The following is a 23883-nucleotide window of genomic DNA, read 5'->3' as shown; positions in this document are numbered from 1 at the left end:
AAACTCATTAAATTACGAGAATAAAGTTGAAATAAAATGCTGAGAATAAACACTGGTGTGATCTGGTTGGACAGTGTTAGTCAGCGTCTGCAGTGGCGCAGGTCCTAAAGCGTAATACTTGAGCATGAAGCATATGACGCGGTTGACTAGAGTTCGAATCTGGCTTTCGCCGAACTCGCACTTCTTCTTTTTTTCATCTCATATCACATCGGATGCTATTTACACTAAGTGAAATTAGTAATATATTCTATTTACACTAAGTGAAATTAGTAATATATTCTATTTACACTAAGTGAAATTAGTGATATATTCTATTTACACTAAGTGACAACAGCGATTCTATTTACGCTATGTCAAAGTAGCAGATCTTTGCAATAAGTGTAAATAGTAATTAGATGCTATTTATGCTTATAAATAGTGACAGAAACTATTTTCACCTCAGTATTGTTGTACGTTAACAGGATGCAATAATAACATAGAGTGTATTTATTAAAATGATTAAATAGACGCTGCCTTATTGGTACACAAAAAAGCCCTCCCTATAGCCTACCTACACCTAAACCTACCCAATTAATACATCATTATTAAACACTCGTTAGGTAACTGACTTCCATTTTCCGATGTGATATGTGATGAAAAAAAGAAGAAGTGCGAGTTCGGCGAAAGCCAGATTCGAACTCTAGTCAACCGCGTCATATGCTTCATGCTCGAGTATTACGCTTTAGGACCTGCGCCACTGCAGACGCTGACTAACACTGTCCAACCAGATCACACCAGTGTTTATTCTCAGCATTTTATTTCAACTTTATTCTCGTAATTTAATGAGTTTTTTCTCGAAACACAGCGACTTTATTCTCTAAATTTAACGATTTAATTCTCAACATTTTATTTTGACATTTTTCTTGAAATGTAACGAGTTTAATCTCGCATTATAATGACTTTAATCTCGAGATGGTTTTCTTTTTTTATTATTGCTTGGCCCTAATCCTCTTCTGTAAAATAAATATAAATAAGAAAAAAAATAATAAGATGCTGATAATATATTTGTAATAGAAGATATGCATTTAATTAAAAAAATATTTAGTGGTTTCCCACTGTAGCCCTTAAAACTGAAATAAAGGGACGACAGACAGGAAAAACGTGGTATGATTTTCTCTATTATCTATTGTATTTTCCATTATGTAACTTAATTATTATTATTAACTTTTCACTCAAATTGTAATGCTGATAATATATTTTTATTAAAAAAAAAGTTATGTTAGAAAATATTACAAAAACATTATAACAAAATTAAATTAGAATATTTAAATAATATTTATAATTAATATAAAAACTTTTATTGTACAATATATTTAATGTATATAATTAATGATAATTATAATATTAAAATTGACAATATCTAAAATTATGAAAAAAAAAATAGGATATATTTATAGATTCTACAGTTCTGCAAAATATGAATTAAATAATAATAAAAATTTAATTTAGTGCTTTCAGAGTTTTGGACCCCTCTATAGCCCTTAAAACAGAGATAAAGGTGCGTCAGACAGACCTAGTGTTTGGATGGAAACATCTGAGGCCACTCAGAGTGGCAAAGTTTCCACGGCCTTCTGCCCAGCCCTCGTGAGACACACTGAATTCTTGCGCATTTCAGAGGCTGGTGTTTCTGAAAACAGGAAGTGACATTTCAAGCTATGCATACATGGAGGAAACCACAATACTTCAGGTCTGCTGTGGCAACAGGTCAACATGGGAGGAGAGAGAGATACAGACAGGTCATGCAGTGCTAAATCTGGATGCAGAGGAGAACTTCATGATGTCAGGAAATATTCTTATCCTTAAACAGCCTCCTCAAGCTCGGTTTAGTTGCTGACATCACCCTCATTTGTGGGTTTTAGTACTTAAAGCTGTGAAAAGAAGCCAGTGTGAACGAGCATGACTTAAAACCTCAGCAATATCCCGGTGACAAAGTCACATTTTCGTTTCTCATCAGCCCAGATGAAGAGTTATCTTGTTCACTTGAGCCTGCAACCCAAAGTCACATTTGCGTCACACACAGTCATCTTGTTTTCCATAGTTAGATGCAAATACAACCCACATACATTTATATTTATAGACTCACTGAAACTAGTCAGTTTCTGTTTCTGTCTTATTTACTTCATTTACTTATTCTTATAGTAACAGCTCCACTATATATATATATATATATATACACGTGTGTTTGTGTGTGTGTGTGTGTGTGTGTGTGTGTCAGTATAAATAGGTATCTATGCATGAAAATATAAAATTGTCTTTACATTTTATAACCTTAAAGGGATAGTTTACCCAAAAATGAAAATTTGCTGTTAATTTTCTCATCCTGAGGCCATCCAAGATGTAGGTGACTTCTTTTCTTCTTCAGTAGAACAGTAAAGAAGATTTTTAAAACTGTGGCCCTTGATGATTCATAAAATGTCATAAAAAGTCTGTGGCTACCGTCACTTTGAGAAAAAAAGCATATACAGGCAGTACAAAATTAATACCCGTGGCTCCTGACGAATTATTGAAGTCTTATGAAGTAAACAGTCAGTCTGTGCAAGAAACCGAACATTGCATTTTATGCTTTCAAAATGAATTAATTGATGGAACAGCACACCACTACATTGTGTGAATGGCCAATTCTGATTGATTGATTTCATTTTAAAATATTTCTGAGGAAGGATCAAGCTGGCAATATTCTGTCTAAAATGTAAGATCCTCAGTATTAATTTGTTGTTTATCAGGCTGTTGTATAAAAACAATATCACACTTTTCCAAATAACAGCAGCAAGACTGTGATTACCTGCGGCTTATTTAGTATGTACACTACCATTCAGAAGTTTGGGGTACGCACAAATTTATTTTTTTATTTTTTTATTTATTTTTTTTTTTTTATTGTTTTTTTTATGTAATGACCCTTGTCAACATAATGTAATATCTGAATTAAATATATTTTAAATAATGAAAATGTGTTTATTTATTTATTTAAATTATTATTACTATTATTATTGTCAGAATACTTGAGTAATTTTAAATGCCCGTGAATAAAGACAGATGCCTTTTGCTTCCTGAATAGTGTACTTACAATATCTAGAAGGGGTTAACTGGACCATGCTAACCAGCCAAACCTTAATCGTTTGGAATAAACCATCTGACAGTGCTGACATTAACCAGTTCAGACTTCTTAGTCATCCTTGTCTACAAACACACACACACACACACATTTTACATGACTTTTAGATTACAGTCAGCAATGACAAAGGATTGTCTTCTCCGCAGCTTCTGTGGCAACGTTGTAAATATTATCAGCGTGTGACAAGATTGTTTTTAGTCAAGAGGGAAGATAAAGGTTGTGTTCACTCTCTCTGTCACACTTTGTTTTCGATCATCTCAGTTTTACTCTTTTTGTTTCCCAAATGCTTGAGATAATGGTGAGTCTTTTCTGTATGAGTAAGTAACACTCTCAGCCCAGAGGAAGTATATGTTCTGGGAAAATAAAAAGTGTTTTTTTTTTTGGTATGCTTAGTGGTGTTTGCAAAGACAAGTATCACCATTGCTCATACTGAGGGTTAGCAATTTGAACAGAGTCCTAAACCTAAGCATTATTAGTATTAAAGATAAGAATGACACCTCAAATCATGTGACCTGTTGAGAACTGTGCTTTCGCTTTTATAAGGGCCTCTAATGTTTAGTGGAACAGCCAGGACTTTTCTCTGTTTGTATCACTTCACTTGTGTCTAGTGATGGGGATTTTTATTGACTCTCTTTGCCGGTTATATTGTTATGCCCATGGGTCTTTATGAGTGAGTCATTGAATTAGTCACTTAACCAATTTGTTAAAATACACTGATTGGCCTTGATCAAATCGTACCAACCCCAAGCCTTTGAAACTTTTATATCCATGGCCTGAATGTTTGATGAATATCATATACTACAGCATGACATTGCAAGCACTGTAGTAATTACTCTACATCTTCTACCTTTTTATCCTATATTAATGATGTAGCAAAGGGTCGCAAAATCCCCTACAGTCTCTCTCTCTCTCTCTCTCAAGAGAGTTTCAATCTCATTTCCAGACTTCCCACCTGTCCCAGGTCTCCTGTGGCATAATTAAACCGGCTCAGGATGAACTCCCCATGTTGAACTAAAGAACTCATGTCTCTAGATTACAAGTTGAGGCTAGAGTCTGAGGATGCTGATCCTAGATCAGTGAGTAACAGGAAGCTGACTCTCCATGGCCTGATGTTGACTGAACCTGTCAGGTATTAGACTTGTGGCTCTGTTGCGGAGGCAGATGGGAATTCATGCACCCCACACCCTCTTTCTGTTTTGCTGTAATGAGGATAATAAGTTGATGGAAGAGGCTGAAGTGAAAGCTAATAACATCATCTTGAAGCGTTGTACGCGGTCACGCTGTGCTCAAACACATCTCACTGTCATCTCCCAAAGTGACTCACTTAACGCTTGTGCTTCCCTCTGCTGGTGGTGACTGATTACATCCTGCTGAAATGACAGCAGTGTTGTGTCAAAAAGGGTCTAATACCAGGAGAAAATTATTCTTTAACGATCCAGTTTACATCAATGGCAGTTACTTGGCTGGAGCAGGACCACTCGGAAGTACATGATTTGAAATCTGCAGGATCTCAAGGATTATTACTAATATTTAAATTGTGACAAAAGCCCCCCAAAAAGTGATTGTTTTTATTTATTTACTGTCGTTATTTTTAATCTTTAGCTAATGTTTATGCTGTATATTATATACAACTATCAATACTATTTTATAATATACAGTATGAGTGTTTCCCAATGCATGTGACCTCAGAAGGAATAACATTTTGTTCATTTCAAAGTAAACTGCATAAATCTGGTACAAAATTAAGAGATTTGCCTCCTTTTCAGTAACCAAATTGAACAGCATTTTTTTTTTTGCATTGACGTGTATCTTGACTTAAAAGTGGACTCAAACCTCCTTTACATTACATTCACACTGGTGTTTTTAGGAAGCCAAACAATTTTAACAACAATAATTTCCATTATTGTTATCTCTAAGACAGAAATATATCAATATTGTAATATAACGGTGCTAAAACATAAGAAAATAATCTCATAAAAAGTATATTAATATATTATTTGGGGAGGGAAATGGATGGGAACTAGGGAGGAGGCTCAGGAGGAGGACGGACAACCGGGAGGGGGCCCGCAGACAGAGACCAGGAGAGCGACGAAGGAGGGAGGAGCCAGGGCGGAGACAGGAGGGACCTGGAGCAGGAGGAGCACAGCAGGACCCAGGCCACAGCCATAACAGCGGCCCACGATGGAGCCGACGGTGGGAGGAGCCATGGCCACCGACTCCAGGGGGCCGACCAACGGCGGCGGAGCAGGTGGGGAGGGCGCTTTCTAGGAGCAGGCACTGGAGGCCGCTCTGAATTGGATTCGGGGACTGGAGCCCTCTCCTCTTCGTTTTGGCACCAACGCCGCGCCATACTCAGCTCACCCTCAGCCGTGATGCAGGGGGCAGAGCTCCTCTCCGCGCTCACACCGTCCGCGGCTGTCCGCGGGCTCTGTAGCCTCCTCGTGGTGGGCTCTGTAGCCGGCTCTCGCACCTGGTCTGACGGGTTGGGCTCAACTTCCGGGGCGATTCTCTGCTCAGTCGCTTGGCTTTGCTCTGGCTCGCAGATCGCGGATCGCGGTGGGAAATGGCTCTCCGTCATCGGTGGGCTCGGGCTGATGCTCCGTACCGCGGGGAGATGGTGGGCTGGGCTCTGCGTCAGGAGTGGCACTGGCGATAAACTCCTGGGAACAGAGATCCATTTCTCGCCAATGTCCACTCCACAAAGGCGGCGAAATTCGCTCGAGGACCGTCCTCGGACGACAGCGCTCTGCACGCGATGTTCAAACTGGCGTCGTAGAACGCACAGAGCGCGTCGTCCGGGTAGTTGGTGAGGCTTGCCGGGACCAGGAACAGTCTGGTGTGGCCTTCGAGCGATTTCTCCCCCTGCTCCAGCAGGAGGAGGAGGTATTCCGGGCGAAGGAGGGGATCCATGGGTCAACACAACGGAAACAAAAAACTGAGTAAAAAAGAGAAACAAAACGGAGGGTACAAATGGAGGTAACTGTTTCGGTCGGTTCTTCTCTCACAATTCACTCGGGGAGCAAGGAACGAGGAAACGAGGAGTTCTTCGCCCCAGGCCACAGCCATAACAGCGGCCCACGATGGAGCCGACGGTGGGAGGAGCCATGGCCACCGACTCTAGGGGGCCGACCAACGGCGGCGGAGCAGGTGGAGGAGGAGCCCGAGACGGAGACGGAGAGCCAACGAGCCGGGGGGCCAGGGTGGAGCCGAGGGCTCTGGCGACCAAGGCGGAGATCCGGAGATCCACTGCGGAGCCAGAGCGACTGAGGACCAAGGTGGAGCTGGCGGGAGGAAGGAGCCCAACGGAGCTGGTGGGACGGAGCGACGAGGCGCAGCCAGAGGAGAGGCGTCCAGAGGCGATGGCAGCCAAGGTGGAGCCGCTGGGTCTACGGGCCGAGGCGGAGTCCGGGCTTCGGAGGCTGAGGTGAGGGATACTCCGACCCCGGCGATGCTGGAGGATGGCAGTCCCGCGGGGCTCGCACCATAATGATGGTGGGCTGAGGGCGAGCAGAGGGGCTGCCAGACGACAGCAATATCACAATCTTTTAATAATCCAATCACAAGGGGAACGTAGGAGACACAGGAACACATGGAAGGACGTTCAGAACAGACAAACACTGACTGAAAGGACTAGGGCTTTTAAACACAGGATAATTGGGGAAGAACTAGACACACCTGGAATCAAATTAACACAATCAACGGGAGACAGAAACTGGGTCACAGGGAGCAAAAACACACACAGACAGGTCCATAACCCTGACAAATACTTATGTCTTAATTTACTCATTTAAATTAAACCCTTAAGCTTTCTGTGAAAACAGGTTTACAAATGCTTCTCATTATAAATCCAGTGAATTGCCGTAATCATCTTACAAAAAGAAAAAGAAAAGAAAAAAGAACTGGAATTTTGAATTTGACACATCCTTCAGCCCTTTTTGAGTTTATTAATTATTTGTAATATTTTTATATAAATAATGTATTGGCTACCAACAGTAAGCCATATTGCATATAAATTGAATTTAAATCAATTCCTCAGATTTTCCCAAAAGTTGGTGCAGCATGAAAAAGCATAAAATGTCTGTGTGTGTTCTGGTGTCCTGCACAGGGGTCTATATCCTCATCGCGGCTGGGGGTCTGGTGATGCTGGTGGGCTTCTTCGGCTGCTGTGGTGCCGTGAGGGAGTCTCAGTGCCTTCTGGGATTGGTGAGTGAGATATTATTCTGTTTTCAAGGTAACAAAACAATATTGCTCACTGACAAATGGTCAGTGAGGAACTGACAGTAAACTTGATGATGTTGTTTTATTTAAAACATTCTGATTTGAGAATAAAAAAAAGAGGAAACACCTGGAATATTTCTTTATTTAATAAAATACTGTATGGAATATACAGTTGACATAACCCAGGTGCTGTGTTTCTCTTGCATGGCAGTTTTTCACCTGTCTTCTGGTCATCTTTGGAGCAGAAGTCACTGCAGGAGTGTTTGGGTTCCTCAACAAAGACGAGGTACTACTAAACTGCAAAAGATCTGATTCAGAGTTCATTTGAAATAAAATCAGTCTGACTTTTACAACATACGTTTTTATTAATTTGTCATTTTAGATCATTAAGGAAATACAAGATTTCTATGACAAATCAGCAGAAAACCACAAAAATGCAACCGTCCACTCTTACCATGTCAAAGTGAGTTTGCACTTTTTATTCAGTTTTTTGCGTCTCACTGTTGATTGAAACAGGAAGAGTAAACATAAAGCGGAAAATATTAACAAAATCAACTGCCCTATAGAGATTATTAACATTTACTGAATACAAAGCTTATTTAGAAAAGTCATATGCTTATTTAGTTTCTTATAGAGTTTTAAAGGGGTCATATGATGTTGCTAAAAAGAACATTATTTTATGTATTTGGTGTAATGAAATGTGTTTCTGCGGTTTAAGGTTCAAAAAACACATTATTTTCCACATACTGTACATTATTGTTTCTCCTCTATGCCCCGCCTTTCTGAAACGACGACATGGCGGCGGCGGCAACAATACTACAGCGAGAATAAAAGTTACGACTTCTTTCTTTGCGTGAACATTTGGGCGGCGTTATGCAAATCTTCCCACACAGTGACGTAGGTATGTGGGGGCGTGTTAGAACGAGCCGTTTTGGGTAGGTGTGGCGACTCTTAACTTTTATAAAGAATATCTCTTTGGATTTGAGACTTTAGTCTTTGCAACTTTACAGATCTTCTTTATGCACCAAGAGCTTGTAACACTCCAAAGAGAAAGGAAAACTTGAAATCGCATCATATGACCCCTTTAATTTAGTTTTATTTATAATCTGCTATATTTATTAACATTTTGAATGTTAAATATAAATGTTAATTCAACTAAAATTAGTTTAAGTTTGAATAATTTTGTTATATGATTTTGTCAGTTTCAAACAATTCTATTTTGCTTTATTTTATTTATTTATTTAAATTCCAGTTTGTTTTAGTCATTTTAGTACTTAAACTTAATTCAATTAATTTCCAAGGCAAAAGTTCTTATATTTGTTTTAATATTTATATCTTAATTCAGCTTTATATCAATTATAAAAATGACTTTAAATAGTTTTAGTGATCAATAACAACACTGATAAAAATATAATATAAATTATGTTTATATATTTGTTTATCCTTATTATGAAAGATTTAAATTTGTAACGCTTCACATCTGCAGTTGAACTGCTGTGACTCGACCAGTTTGTGTCAAAACGTTGGATCAAACCAGGTGAGAATGAATGAAGCACAGATGAGAACCATTATGAATGCAATTAGTAGAACTCTTGTATGTTTGGCACTTGTAGAACTGTATAACACTTCAGTTAATGTGGCGTCTGTGTTCAATATGCATTGAATTGTTTAGGCAGATGTGGTATTGAGATGCATATTATCAATCAGTCAGTTATCAATCTGTTTGATTCCATGCAGACATGTCATGAGGCCATTGCAGAGTTTTTCAACAGTAAGCTCTTCATCGTGGGTTATGTGGGGATTGGAATCGCAGGAGTCATGGTAAATACCATTATGTCATTAACTGTAGTCAATTTAATCAATTTCCTGCTCTTCCTGTAAATCCTGTATAACCTTCAAACTTCATCATTTTAATACTTTTTTAAAACCTTTAAGCAAGGCTTTGTGAAGCCAATATCTAATATAATAAATAACGTGCACTTATTGTATATACAGTCAGAGTGTGGATTAAAAAGGGAAGCAAACAGGGTCAACTGTAATTTCATGTGCAACATCTTCTCTTTTTACAGATTATTGGCATGATCTTCAGTATGGTCCTATGCTGTGCAATTCGGACCAGCAGGGAGGTGATCTAACCTGGACATGACCTTTCACCTTTGACACTTAACCTTTGCTGGACTTGCATATACAACAATAGCATTCCAACAAAGTTCAAGATGTTCTTCTGCCACTCAGGAGCCGAAAACAAACTCCACTTTCATAATCCTGTACACCTCAACCAACCGATGGTTAGTCCAGCCTAGTTGTTTAAAGTCTATCAAATAGCTGGATTGTCTTTATTTAATGCCCGCTTTGGAGCTGGATCTTCCAAATGCGACTAAATCAAGGTGCAAATCGTTTTAATATCATTTCAATTTTGACTTCAGTTCTAGTGCACATTGATCAGCTCTTTCTGCGAGGGTTTGCAGATGTATGTATTGATGCTATTCTAGGCTGTTGCTGCGTGGCTTCACATGTCAGGTAAAAATATTGTGTAATGTGATGCCAGGGCTTCTGTGGCAAACACACAGCTGCTGGGAACATTGATAAGAAGACCCACAGATGCCTTTCACTTTACATTTGTACGTAAACAAAGTAGTCTTCTACATCACGACACGTTCCAAACGCAAATAAACATTACGGAAGGATCAGAACGACATGCACATGCGCACAAAACTCACAAAACTCTTCAGAAGAATCCTTGCATGCATATCGTCCAGTAAGCCCTCTTAAAGGGACAGCTCACCCAAAAATTGTGTCATTATTTACTCACCCTCATGTTCCAAACCTGTATGAGTTCCTTTGAACACAAAATAAACTTTGAAGAATGTTGGTAACCAAACAGTTGACGGTAGCCATTGACTTCATAGTATGTAGAAAAATACTACGGAAGTCAATGGCTACCGTCACCAACATTCTTCAAAATGTCTTCTTTCTTTGTTCAACATCTGAAATAAACTCATACAGGTTTGGAACAAGTCGTGGGTGAGTAAATGATGATTTTTAGGTGAACTGTCCCTTTCTTCCCCTCTGAATTTCTCCATGTCCTTTCTGCTTCAGGAAAGGCACACTAACACATATTCCCAGCTCTGCTTTCTTGCGCTTGAACTCACGCTAACATCGATGATCGGGTTTCTGTTATGCAATAGCCGGGCTCATCTGAAGCCCCCACTGATAACGGTACAGCCCAGTATTCTCTGGCACGATGGAGCCAAATCCTCTCATTCTCAAGGTGGATCTTATGGTGTAGAGTTGCCTGGTTATTTTACACATGTAGCTAAGTAAAGACTCGAGGCTGAAGATCCACTGACGCTGTCTTGTGCCTTCTACCATCCAACCATCTGTGCTGTGAAAACGTGAAAAACATTTGAATCATTTGCTTGATTCATTCAACAGTTGAGGATGGTTCAAGCAGTGTGCTTAAGTGGAGTTATTAGAAGAAGAGTTTTTTTTTTGTTTTGTTTTTTCAACATACATGCATTTATATAAATTGCATGAATAAATTATACATACATTTGTTGACTTTAAAATAATTGGGAGACTGACCATGTGAATTCCTTTGTACAATGTCACACATTCACTTAGTTAATTAGTGAGTGTCTTTTTTTTTAGTTAGTAGTTTTGTGATTTTATTGGATAGGATGGGGATGTTGAGACAGGAAGTAATGAGAGAGGGAAACAAGATCAGGAAAGGAACTCAGGTCACTCGAGGCGCATCTGCGCCATATGTCGTATTTTGAGGTTTAAATTAGATTTTGTTTCAGTCACTTTTCACACTTTTGAACCCCACATTAAAAAAAATAAAAATAGTCAACTATCCTTCAACTCTAAATGATCAAATTCAGGATTCTGGAATGAACACTGAAATATCTCCAAGTTTTAATGAATCAAATTTCATTAGCGAAATTCCAGCAAAATTTCGTGGACAAAAATGGTCCATTTTCCATGCATGAGGCACAGCTCACACAGAAGTCACTTTCAAACCAAGCAACTTTCTGTTGGTCAAAGTGGACATTTTTTTGACCAACTTGAACATGAGCAAAATCTATGTGCGGAACGTATTCGCCCTCATGCGAAACTCCCAAACATGCAGATTCCTATTGAAATGACTGGATTTCGCCTGTGAAATTTCGCCGAGCAGCAGTATATGTGAGTGTATCTTCAGTCTTAAATTCTATGTACATATCTGTGAGAGTTTCATGAGTTGTCATTGTAGTTGTAGCGATCATGAATATCTGTTTTGTGCGGTTAATGTGTATAGATTCAGTTTTGGCCAGTGTACAGCAACTTGTGTTTCATATTTTGCATTTGAATATTAAGGTGCCTTTTTTTTATTTATCCGAAAAGACAACTTCGTATTTGGTTGAATGTTTTTTTTTTTTTTTTTTTATGGAAGGATTGGAAAAGGGATGAAATGTCTTTTTTTTTAAGTTGGTTGGTCAGATATATTTCTGCTGGTGCATCACTGCTGAAGTTCCTCAAGTTGAAGCGGCATTAGAGTAGCGATTAGGATACGTCGTAGTCGATGCTAACAGAGGGTAACATATGAAATTAGTGTTTCGTTCACATTAAGTGTTGATGTAGATCTGTCCTCATACCCAAAAGCAACCCAGTCGTGGTTGTTCAGACTGTAAAATAACTAGTGTGGAGCATGTCGTGTGCATGGCTTTCGAGTAGAGGCTCTGTTGTAAACTATTTTTAGTGTGTTATTCCTACACTTTGTGTAAACAATATCGAGATTTTTTTGTACTGTAAACATAACACTGCAGTCTTTTGATGTTAGTGTTCATAATGTGTGTGTTTAATTTATTCTCTGGAGAGAAAGTTCAAAACAGCATTCAAGTTTCTCAGGAACATTGCAGCACGAGAACAAATAAACTTGTTTGAAGTTTCTGATTCTTGTGGTTTTCAGATTTTCAAATCACCAACAGTATGTTGCCGATATGCAACATATTAAAATTTGAATGGGTGGCCCGACTTTTCCAAGCAGACCGACTAGGATATACCCGCAGTACCATAGTTGGCACCCTCATCACATTACATCAATACTGGTTGTCTTTTTAACTGATTGCAATGGAAGGCCCTGGAAGTGAAATGTTAGTAGAACAATCGAATCCATGTTGTATCACATGACATGGGCTTGAGTCTTATATCGTGTGTATGTGTGTGTGTGTGTGTGTGTGTGTGTGTGTGGCACCAGCTTGGCAGTAGGTGTAAAGCTTCTGCTACCCAATTCATTCTAAATATAGATCATGCAGTTTTGTCACGTTATTTAGGCCCGCCAAGTAGAGATTGCCAGCACCTTAGTAAATCTTAATTTCTGACAAAAGTTTAATTCAAAACATTACAAATTATAATGATTTTAATATGAAACTATTTCATTAAAAAATAATTAAATAAAAAAAAAATGACGTTACAAGTTCGTAGAAAAGCTCAGAAATTTATTCATTTTTAAATTCCTTGCTAGACAAGTCAAGTGTTTCTTCTGTATGTAATTGTATTTATATTGACCAGGAAGTTGATCATGTTTTTAAATACTTTGAATACAAATAATTGCATTATAGTCGCTGCTTTATAGCAGGACTTCATTTTGCCTCGTCTTTCTGGCATGAAATGCACGTCAGCTGCAAGTGAATGCTATGCAGGAAGCACTAGAACCAGGCTAAAGTTTCATCTGCAGTGCACAGTGTGCACTTTTCACCAACACAGATGTGTTCTTAGTTAACACTCACCAAGCACTTTAGATGTCTGTACAGTATATTAGTGAGTTTTCTTTACTGCATCTCATGTGTTATTTGAATCTTTAGTTTTGTAATTTGGCATTAAAGCACATATAATATAATACATACTGTACAAAACCATACTCAAATCCCAGTTTTTGGAATGGTCCAGAATGTCCATCCAGGCTCTTGAATATGACAGTTTAACAAGGTTAGGTTAAACAGAATGTCTTTTAATTCTGTAAAAGTAAAACCTCACTTCAGCAGGAATCAAACATCCTGTCTCTGTGTGTGTCTCTTCAGAGTCATGTATATTGTATAACAATGTCCTCACAGGTGTATCTCCACGCTAATGTCCACATTAATCAGCAGTGCCTCTGTAATATTGTGCATACAAAACATCGCAAGAAAGGTAGGACACAACTGGTAATGGAGGACACAAGTATAAAAAAAAGGATTTTCTGGCCCTTTGAGTGCATGTGTCATGGCCGTATGCTTTCAAATCAACCCTCACTGAGGATAAATCTGACTGTCTCTGACCATACATTTCCAAAAGAAAAAGAAACATAATCATGTGCAATGATATCGCTTCCTGAATAAGCCAGTTGAATATGCTAAAGGTAGCATGTAAAGACGTGAACTTAAACTCTAAGCCATTAACGGTCTTCTCCAACAACCGTTTGTTTCAACACACTCGAATAATTATACAACACATAATAGTTTGTGCAGGATGGCGAAATTGTATACTCTCAAAATCTGTTACTGGGGTTTTACCTTAAAGGGTAGCAGGGGTGTCAAACTCAGTTCCTGGAGGGCCGGAGCCCTGCAGAGATTTGTTCCAACCCTGCTCCAACACACATACCATGTAGTTTTCAAATAAACCTGAAGGACTTGATTTGTTGGATCAGGTGTGTTTAATTAGGGTTGAATCAAAACTCTGCAGGGATCCGGCCCTCCAGGAATTGAGTTTGACACCCCTGCCCTAAAAGAGTGCATAGGAGTACCTTAAAAGTACCTATTAGTATTTAAGTAGGACATATTAGTAACCCCAGTGTCAACTTTTGTACCGCTTTTTCTGAGAGTGTATGATCTCCTATAACTTGGTTCATATAGAAACATTCAACCTTTATAGGTATTTTCCAAATTACTGTGATGGTTTATGTTGTATGTATTTGTATGACCCAGATTTGAACAATTTTGCCATCTCATACAAATTGTCATGTGAGCAGGTTGGTTTGTTCTCAGATATTTAGTCGCATCATAGCTGCGTTGGTCTTTAAAGTTTAATTCAGGTGGTTTCATAGTTTAGACAGAGTAAAGGTTAAATGGAGTTTGCCCTAAGAGAAACTCCCCAACACCGATGAAGTAAACCACTTGAACAATTCCGAAGAGTGGAGCAATGACCAGCGCCCTGCAGCCGGCACCCTTCAGAAAAGCAGCTGGCCCTTCTTTGCGCATTATCTTTCTGTAGGAACAAAAAGCGGGATAATCATTAATACAGCAGAAACAGAAAATTGCATTAATGCGTTTTCCCAGAATGTCCATTAGCTAGGTTGCTTTACCTGATGCAGTCTGCCAGACCATTGTAGGTGTCTTCGTTTGCACTTTTACTGAGTGACTGCAGCCGGGTTTTCACAACTGGATAGAGATGGGATCAACCTTAGTCTTTGCACATACACTAACATTTACTCAAACAGGTGTTCTTAGCAAAACTTGAATGCTCACCATCACAAGGACTGACTGCCACAGCTGCTGTACATCCAGCCACACAGCCCGAAATAAAAGACCAGTAAAAAGGCACCTCGTCGTCCTCAGATGTCTTGCCCAGCTTGTTGATGTGGGCAAACAGCGGAAAGTAAACCACTGAGAAAGGGATGTCCCTGTAAGAAGACCCAAGGTATGTTTTACTAATGTCTCGAGAGATAACTCGCCCAAGTTGGACATTCCTGGATCAGCGTCCTTTGTCGAATGTACCTAGCAAACAAATACAGTCCTAACCCTCCACCTACCCCTAAACTCTGAGAGGAATGATAGGCTACTAAGAAAGTTTTTCAAGGCTTTAACTCTGCCATAACCTGACTCTAAAGTTGGACATTTCGACGGTAGTGTTGTTCCAGGACCAACAAGGATGTTAAGTCAGGGACAAGTCCAACTTGGGTCAGCCATGTTACACCAGGGCTGTCCAATCCTGCTTCTGGATTTTATCTCCAGCCATAATTAAACACACTTGAACCAGGTCTTCAGCATCACTAGAAACTTCCAGGCTGATGTTTTGGGGCTAAACTCTGTAGGAAAGTGGCCCTCCAGAAGCAGGATTGGACACCCCTGCTTTACACCAATATTTCCTTGTGGGATTCAGTTTAGAGGTACTGTGGTATGGCTTATTTAGGCCTGTGGTACTTGGACCACAGTTTGAGCAAGAGGATTGAATTTGGAATAGATTGGCCAAACATTTACGTTATAAGAGTCGTACCTCAAGAGGGTTGCTCCTAGACCTTTGTAAAGTCCCTGGATGCCCTTTGTGCGAAGCAGTTCCTGGGTAATCTGAATGGCTGACACTTTTCTGGTTGAAGACACTGGACCCACACTGTACGAACAGTTCAGGACTGGACTGGCTGTTCCAAGTTTCACAGTGTGAAGCACTGGTAACTTCCTCTGCTGGGTCACTGAATGTAAAAATGGCACAGCCTTTCAAGGAACCTCCTGCATAAAGTAAACTTTACAAGTCTACAAAATCAGTGGTTCTAAACTCTGGTCCTGGGTATCCACCACTTTGCACAATTTGTACGTCTCTGTTGTCTGACACACTCAGTTCAGCTCATGGAGCCTGCTCTTAACGAGCTGATGATTTGAATCAGGTGTGTTGAATGAAGAAGAATATTCACTGATCTGATGATTGATGATATCATGAATATTAAGGGTATTGAAAATTGTAGATTAATCATGATAGAACGTGAACCTGGGTCAGTAATTATGCCTCACCAAGTCGTCCTGCGTCCTGAAGCTGGATCTTAAGCATTTCCATTGGGGTTGTGACAATAACCTGACACATCCCTGCCCCGCAGCCAGCCAACATTTCCTGAAACACGTTCAGCTTGAGCCTGAAATAAAAGTGAGTATCATTCAATGCTTTTTTCATTTAACTATTATTGAGTATTGTACAATTTCTTGATAAAAGCAGAGGGAGCATACTCTCCCGTACTGAGCCGCTGACGGAAGAAATCATTGGCGGCCAGTTTGATGGCCTTCTCAGGAGTCACCAGTGTCAGGTTGACTGCTGCACCTGTAGGAAAAAACTTAACTGAAAAGATGTACTACTAACTTTAGTTAAATTCAAAGTTTTGGGAGGAAATTCCTGCTTTGGGACCTCTTATGATTCCTGACACTGAATCAATACAATGAAAACATTTTTAAGATTTTTTTGCCAATGTTGAACTTTGCAAGCTATGTAAAATATCTAAAAGTAAGTCACAGGAACTAACACCTATTACAGTCGAGAGGCTTTGGATCGGTGCCTCTTGTCAATTTATGTAAATGGTGTAAAGTGCTGACTTGCAATTTATATTGCATTATGAAGATGTCCTCGTGGGCTTTAGATTTTAGGAAAAGATAAAGGTAAAGTATTCTATAAAAATTTCTAAAATGACTTACCTCTGTACATTCCAAAGTATCCCTCAGATCGAACAGTCTTTATCAGACAGTCCATCCTAATCAAAATAATAATATGTTATCGTTGTCTACTGAGGTAAGTCACCATTCTAAATCTATACAATGAATATTGAATAAACCGCACCCCTTTCACTAACCCATAGTTTTCTGAGAAAGATAAACAAGTTTTCAGTTTCCATGACAGGTAATTCTCACTTACTCCCAGGATCTCTCTTTCAAAGAAAATGCTGTCTTGATTATGGTTGTGTGAACTTGCAATAAGTATTCAATGTAGGGTTTACAGTGAGTCTTTTCGAAAAAGAACCAAAAAATCCTCAATTAAAATCAACTAAATGTTAACAATGTGAGATGCAAACATACATATTTTTGTAGACCCGTTGGCTTCCTCTTTGGTTCTGGAGTCTTGTTTTGGCGAGATCGATGGGAAACACACAGGTAACACCCACCAGTCCAGCAACTCCACCATTGATGAGCTTGGCAGGGAGGCTTGTGAGAAACAAAAGAGAGCAAATAAATAAATCAATACCTATTGTATTCCTAATGCATTCATTCACTCATAACCCACTCCATTTAACAACTGTACAAAAATCAAGGCACTGCTTTGAAGGTATAGAAGAAAATGTCAAAAAAAGCAAGGCAATGTCAGGCTGACACATTCATTTAAGTGCAACTATCCCTGTGTGTATAAGAGTTAAACTGAACATGTTTAGACTACTTACAATAAAACTACAGCATCAAAATCATTTTAACTGACACAGCAGACAGTGGTTCTGGTTCCATACCTTATTGGTTGTTGAGCCATGGTGAGAGGTTTGTAGTTTTGTCTGAAGATTGAGGACTGAGGTAGACAGAGGCGCAGTCACTATGCAAAGCAGCAGAGAGGGGTTATATACTGCAACCCCTCCCAGGAGCCTCAGGCAACACCGGCTGTTCACTCCCTGGCTGTGTGTCTCCACTGTGACTGACTGCATGGCCAATCAGAGGAGCAGGATCTTCTTACAGTAGGCATGCAAAGAGACACTTACACTACCACACACACACTTGCATGCATGTTTAGGGATTTTCGATCAGATCAGTACGTTTAAGTGCATTCCTAAGTTTTAGAAAAAGTCTTTGGGGGGAAAAATGTAAAAAAACAAAAAAATTTTTTAAAGAATGTTGGATTTCTTCCAAAGCATGCTTCTACATGTCTAAAATGTTCTGAACTGGAAACAGGCACATCTTTATAAATGGTAATATAATAGTATATAGAAATATAAATAGTACTGATCTAAATAGAAGGTTACTGGTCTGGACATCAAAATATTATATATTGATTCTGTCCCAAGAATCAAATATCATTGTGCCTTTGATCGAGAGCCATTTCAATCGATTTCAAGACCCTTAATCTCACTTCACCTAATTATAGGTACACCTGTAATAAATATTTCATCAAGTCACTAGAGATAAAAGCAATGAAAGTCAAAGAAGTCAACAAAGTACTGAATGTAAATTATAGATTTTGACAATCCATGTTACACTGTATTTTAATGTACAAATTAGAAATATATATTTTTATTTGTAAATATATACCCATGGTACTTGTGCCATTTTATGAAGGCTAATTATAATTATGTCTAATTGTGTAAAGTTGTGTTTGAACATATTAGTTATATTTTTTTAAGTAAAATTAAAAATCACAATAATTAATGCAACAGTGAATCAATATGGCAAAATTGATTCAAATAAAGTACAATCAATGGCATTCGAAATTGTAAATTTCCTAAACACAACAGAAATTCATTTTTCACTGGGAAACTACATTGCTATGTTATGACCATATAATTAATTTGACATTGTGTTATGATCTGTTCTGCTTTTTGGTCAAAGCTTAATGAATTAAAAATATATTGTAAAAACTGATTGTGATAGTTATGGAGCAGAACTGAGAACAAAAATCACACAGATCCCACATTTGCATGCAATTTTCATAATATGGCAATGCCAGACCAAATTTGATCATTAATGTTTATTTTTCAGTTTTCACAACATTATTTATATAATTTCGTAATAAAATGTGTGAGTCATCATCATCAATCAGTAACAGTTTAAAAATACATCTTTGCCAAATCGTCCTTAGAAATATTTTGTCTCTGACACACATGCATACATATGTAGTTGGCAAACCATGCAATTAATATGTAAACATATTTTATGTTTTATATCAAGCCTTTCTGATGTAACCTAAGAAATAAAATGAATTGCTCTCATACATAAAAGATCAAGGTAAGGATATTTTATTGCTACTGTGGAGATTTTAATTGTTATTTTTGTTTAGTATGTATTTTCTGGTGCTCTGGTAATGGTGTTTTTTCTACGGCTAGTCAAAATGAAGCATTTGCTTGTTTAAAAAAAAATGAGTGAATGATATTATTACAGAGTTACAGTAAATGAGACTTTAGTGATTAATGCAGACGTTTATAGTGAAAAAGATACAGACAGGAGAACCAGAACAAAGACTGTCTCTCACCTACAATATTCATCAAGACATTCTAGCTGGATTTTGTATGTGTGTGTGTGTGTGTATTATATTACATATATATATATGTTGTATTATATATATACAACATTATTACAAAACCATCCATATTGTTTACTCTTTCTATATAGCTGAAATGAGAAACACTTTCTAATAGAACAAATGTTACCAAAACATTAGAGGGGGAAAAAAGGTTAACAGAACTGAATTTTATTGTGAGGAAGGCCCCTTGTCGATTGATTTCAGACGGCACGCAGGTGCTCGGAGCATTTGCTGGGAGTGTAATTTGGCTTGTAAACACACTCGTTCCTGGTAGTGTTGCATTTTGTGCAGCGACACTGGCGTGCCACCGGATAAAAGAAGAGCGGGTCAATGTGGACAGGACAGCCGGGCATCTTAGCAGAATGATAGACCAGAGAACGATGCATGCATCCTCTCTGAATCAGGAAACGCTTGCCCACAAATCCTCTCACGTTTGTGTCCTGTCACACACACAAAATCGACAGTGTAGTACAGTATATAATATTTAGTATATTTATATATGCAATATATTGAATCTAATTTACAACAATGCTAAATAGTATGTATTTATACTTATTACTAATTATTGCCTATTACATATTTATTCTTATTGTTTAGTTGTAATATATAATAGTATATTTTCTTCTGATATAATGTGCAGAGAAAAAAATCCAAGATAATAAAAAACAAGAAATCAAAAGCTTTGTTCCATCAAATTCCACATGTATTGAGTTTCCTGTTTTGTTTTTTTAGATATATTTAATGAAGAAAGTGTGTAACATTATTATTATCTGATTTCACATGTCGTCTTTTGATATTTAGGTTCATAAACCGCATGGACAAAATATAAAATGGCTAATGAAAGATAATTGTTCTTATTATTGGTGTTTCACATATGTGTTATGTCCCCAGAACAAGTCATTTATGAATACTACTCTCTCATTTTTATGATTCACTCTCTCTCTCTCTCTCTTATATATATATATATATATATATATATATATATATATACCGTTGTCTCTCTTTCCTTCTCACACACAAACACACACCACACCGCATACACAAAAAGCATATGCTCGATCAACTATACTCATAAAATTATATTTTTTAAAAGAAGTTATTGCTTTTTTATATATAATTAAATATATTATATTCAGTGGTATATTAAATATGTTCTAAATAATTCTTATGCTCCACTGCACTTCATTGTCAAAAATGACTTTGTTCATCATGAAACCTGCTTATCTCTGGTATCGAATTGGTCAGTTGTCCAAATTATTTGACACATTAGCCCACATAAGAAACATGCTGCATGATTGTATTGTGAAGCTGTTAGGCTCTTACCTGTGTGAAGCACATTCCGCTGCACATGGTGGTGTTGACGGCCATGCAGTGACCGCACTCGTGTCTCTCCACGTACAGCGTGTAGTTCTTCAGAGAGCAGGCCAGGAGAACATCTCCTCCCAACACAAACAGCAGACTGCAAAACAACATCTTCATCTTCATCCAACACCTCTCCAAACACAAAATCTTCCTCTGGAGGATTGCTGATGTTCTGGTCAGTGCAGTTGGGAATCCTTCTTTTAACAAGTCAGATTTTGATTTGGTCAGAGTTCCTCGTGTGCTTTTAGACTCACACTAATCCCAAATGATCTGCGTGCCTCTTATCTTGCGGTGCAGGGAGGGAGGGTCTTCAGGTTGATCCTCCACGCTGGAAATCAACGTGACACCGGGCCGAACAGCCCCGGTCATCTCTTGATGTAACTCTTGATGTAAAACCAAGTGTTCAGCGGAATTGGTAATTATGCATCGCTATTTATAATGTCGAACAAATGCATCCCAATGAAAATCAAGGAAGACATCTTGCATTTTATTTTATTACCACCGTGACTTTAGCATTTAAGAATAATTGTATCTTGATAAAATAAATAATAGCAAATAATTGCAAATTTGACATCAAAACAGACTAATAATCTCCCTTTATATATGAAAATCTAAACTTCATCGCGGTTGCAATTTCTAAAGGTCAGCTATGAATATATATGTATATATATATATATATATATATAGATAGATAGATAGATAGACACACACACACACAGTGTTGGGAAGGTTACTTTGGAAATGTAGTGGGTTACAAATTACAAAATACCCTATTTGAAATGTAATAAGTAGTGTAACTATTTAAATTACTTTGTTAAAGTATTTCCAGCGAATGTGTTCAACTGTTACTCATTTTGAAACATTTAAAGCAGGCAGGGTTAACCTCACAGTAGTGCTCAACACTGATTACTGTCAGACTATCAGAATCCTTCATCACGTGAATTAAGATTATAATAATTCAATTTTAAAGCACAGTCATCGCAAAATCAGACTTTAGCACCTCTTTTTACTTTGAGATCATTCTAATACAGATTTAACATCATAATAAGAAATAGTTTCATAGCTAACACACTGTTTTTGACGTCAAATCTTTGCATAGCTGTGACAGGAGACACTGGAATCTAACAATGCCTCGGAAAAAAACAGTTCATCTTAAAATATACAGCATATTCATAAACCCAAATAGGAAATAAAACAGTTATCAGATAAGCAGGAGCATTCACTCCTGAAATATTGGTGTCTCATATTTTAGAGCAGTCAATGCAATTTGGGATAGAAATCAATTAAATCTGCATGTATGTGTGTGTGTGTGTGTGTAAAAAAAATTATATATATATATATATATTCAGATGTGACCCCTTTGTAGTCGTTAACATTTTCGCAAGCAACTGTAATTCAGTTGCACATTTTTTCTCAGTAACTGTAACGGATTACAATAGTTACTCCCCAACACTGATTGTGATAGTGTTCTGTTTGCTTGCAATTTGTTTCTTTGTTCTTTTTATCACTGTTAGTATGTATGTGATTGTATGTGTATGTGTGTGTGATTTACCTGACAGTTCACATTGCAGTAGAATGCTTTTTTGCACTTTCCACATTTTGCAAGACCCTTTTTCCTGTAAAAAAAACACACACACAACCACCAATGTTCATTAAAACTTGTGTGTGTGTGTGTGTGTGTGTGTGTGTGTGTGTGTGTGTGTGTGAGAAAAAAAACTATTATTAAGATGTGACCCTTTGTAATTCTTAACATTTTCATAAGTAAGTGTAATTTAATTACACTTTTTTTCTCTGTAACTGTAATGGATTACAGTTACATTTAATATACATCTTACTTCTTTAATATAAAATATACATATAATTCATTAACTCTTTTTTTTTGTTTATGTTTTTATGTTACATTTGACATTGGGTGTTTGCTAAGCTTCCCATGCAAACTGATTTCTCTGTATCAAACTGATCAACTTTCGGCTATTTTTTAATTAATTATTACAGTCGTGTTCTTGTTGCATTTCTTGCCATGTCCCAGTTCTGTTGGCTAAATGGGGTTGTGTGCAGAGACAGCAGGCATGTTTCACATGTTTCGTTGTTTACCTGGACAATGTTTTGCTGTTCTAATCCCCACTAATGCTTCCCTCTCCACTGCTGGGACATGTGCTGCCACAGTATGCTTCCAAACCTCAGCTATAGCAACAGCACCGAACCACACTCACGCTCAAATACACACAGAGAAATAAAACATCCAAAATAGCTCAATAACTCAGTGAAAGTGTTAGACATAAATATATGCTTAATGGATTACACAGCAAAAAAACACAGTACAAAATGTGATTCATGCTTTTAATAAACTGGGTTTATTCAAAACAAAAAATATTATTTATTTAATTATAAGACAGAATAATCCTGACTACATTAGTTTACTATTAAAATAGTTCCTTAAGACAATAACTGCACATTATCACGTTTTACAGTATTTGTGGGTGTATATTAAAGAACTAATGTTTGTTAATGTTATCAATTAAAGTTGTTATGTAAGCAATAAGACATTCGAGGCTTGTTGTATCGAGCACGTCTCGAGTACCTTATTGCTTTTATAAAACGGTTACCACACAATAAAAAAAATCCTTCCGCTATAAAATCCTGACTGTAACAGTAACGGCAAGAAAATGTTTCGGTATAACATGCCTCGTCTTATAGAGCTCAAATTAAATAGGAGAATAGGAACTGTTCTCATCTGCTGTGTCTTTTTTTTTTTTAAACACCATATATGATATTTTCTCAAACACATACATCTGCTTATCTCTCAGCATGAGAAAAAGTCTGTTTTCTGTCTTTTAGTTTACAACAGACAAATCAGCACAGCGCAAGTTTGCAAGCATCATTACAGTGTAAATGGACACACAGAATCATACCTGAAACAGAAAACTAATAAATACAGTAATATTTCCTCCACACTTTGGAAACTGTGGGCTTTCACAAAGTTGCGTGCACACATCAGCATATCTCCCGCACAAGAAGATTTTCTAGGCCACGGTCTCCTCAAAATTAAAGGTGAATAATGCAACATAACGCCAGCATTCAGCATTTTGCTGAAATAAATAATTCATGGAACAGTTTTGACGCTATATTATTGATTGTTTATGTTTCTAGGGGTGTTGCAGTGA

General features: G+C 37.7%; 3 protein-coding genes across 3 annotated transcripts in view; 1 reads left to right on the top strand and 2 right to left on the bottom strand.

Annotated features, from left to right (window-relative positions):
* LOC107673514 (CD9 antigen-like) overlaps positions 1-10201 on the top strand; it is a 19613-nt gene extending 9412 nt beyond the window's left edge. Inside the window, exons 3-8 of the mRNA XM_016467124.1 lie at positions 7257-7354; positions 7581-7655; positions 7752-7832; positions 8856-8906; positions 9107-9190; positions 9439-10201. Coding sequence (XP_016322610.1) covers positions 7257-7354; positions 7581-7655; positions 7752-7832; positions 8856-8906; positions 9107-9190; positions 9439-9504 — 455 coding nt within the window. The 3' untranslated portion in view covers positions 9505-10201. The remainder of the gene's footprint in view (positions 1-7256; positions 7355-7580; positions 7656-7751; positions 7833-8855; positions 8907-9106; positions 9191-9438) is intronic.
* Positions 10202-14396: 4195 nt separating this feature from the next.
* On the bottom strand, positions 14397-17711 carry LOC107673507 (mitochondrial glutamate carrier 1-like). The gene is made up of 9 exons (XM_016467111.1): positions 17580-17711; positions 17158-17283; positions 16780-16835; positions 16321-16411; positions 16111-16229; positions 15602-15794; positions 14854-15008; positions 14691-14766; positions 14397-14593 (listed from the first exon to the last, which is right to left on the bottom strand). Exons 1-9 carry the CDS (start codon positions 17597-17599, stop codon positions 14434-14436), a joined length of 996 nt encoding a protein of 331 aa, XP_016322597.1. The 5' UTR covers positions 17600-17711; the 3' UTR covers positions 14397-14433.
* Positions 17712-19396: 1685 nt separating this feature from the next.
* LOC107673498 (thyrotropin subunit beta-like) lies at positions 19397-20958 on the bottom strand. Its single transcript, XM_016467099.1, has 2 exons — positions 20681-20958; positions 19397-19797 (listed from the first exon to the last, which is right to left on the bottom strand). The coding sequence occupies exons 1-2, from the start codon at positions 20840-20842 to the stop codon at positions 19558-19560; spliced, it is 402 nt and encodes a 133-aa protein (XP_016322585.1). The 5' UTR covers positions 20843-20958; the 3' UTR covers positions 19397-19557.
* Between the last annotated feature and the right edge of the window lie 2925 nt (positions 20959-23883).

This window comes from Sinocyclocheilus anshuiensis, unplaced genomic scaffold (assembly GCF_001515605.1).
Source record: "Sinocyclocheilus anshuiensis isolate Anshui unplaced genomic scaffold, SAMN03320099.WGS_v1.1 scaffold453, whole genome shotgun sequence".
NCBI classification, from domain to species: Eukaryota; Metazoa; Chordata; class Actinopteri; order Cypriniformes; family Cyprinidae; genus Sinocyclocheilus; species Sinocyclocheilus anshuiensis.
Note: the sequence above shows the minus strand (reverse complement) of the source record. Positions and strands in the feature narration are given on the sequence as shown.

What these genes read in the sequence shown, in the direction of transcription:
- LOC107673507 (XM_016467111.1), bottom strand. Translation starts at nt 17,599, where the DNA reads ATGGCTCAACAACCAATAAG. An exon ending in ATGGCTCAACAACCAATAAG is followed by an intron (nt 17,284 to 17,579) that starts GTATGGAACCAG and finishes GTTTCTCACAAG; the next exon opens with CCTCCCTGCCAAGCTCATCA. An exon ending in CTAGGAGCAACCCTCTTGAG is followed by an intron (nt 15,009 to 15,601) that starts GTACGACTCTTA and finishes GTCTTCTTACAG; the next exon opens with GGACATCCCTTTCTCAGTGG.
- LOC107673498 (XM_016467099.1), bottom strand. Translation starts at nt 20,842, where the DNA reads ATGAAGATGAAGATGTTGTTTTGCAGTCTGCTGTTTGTGTTGGGAGGA. An exon ending in GCGGAATGTGCTTCACACAG is followed by an intron (nt 19,798 to 20,680) that starts GTAAGAGCCTAA and finishes TGTGTGTGACAG; the next exon opens with GACACAAACGTGAGAGGATT.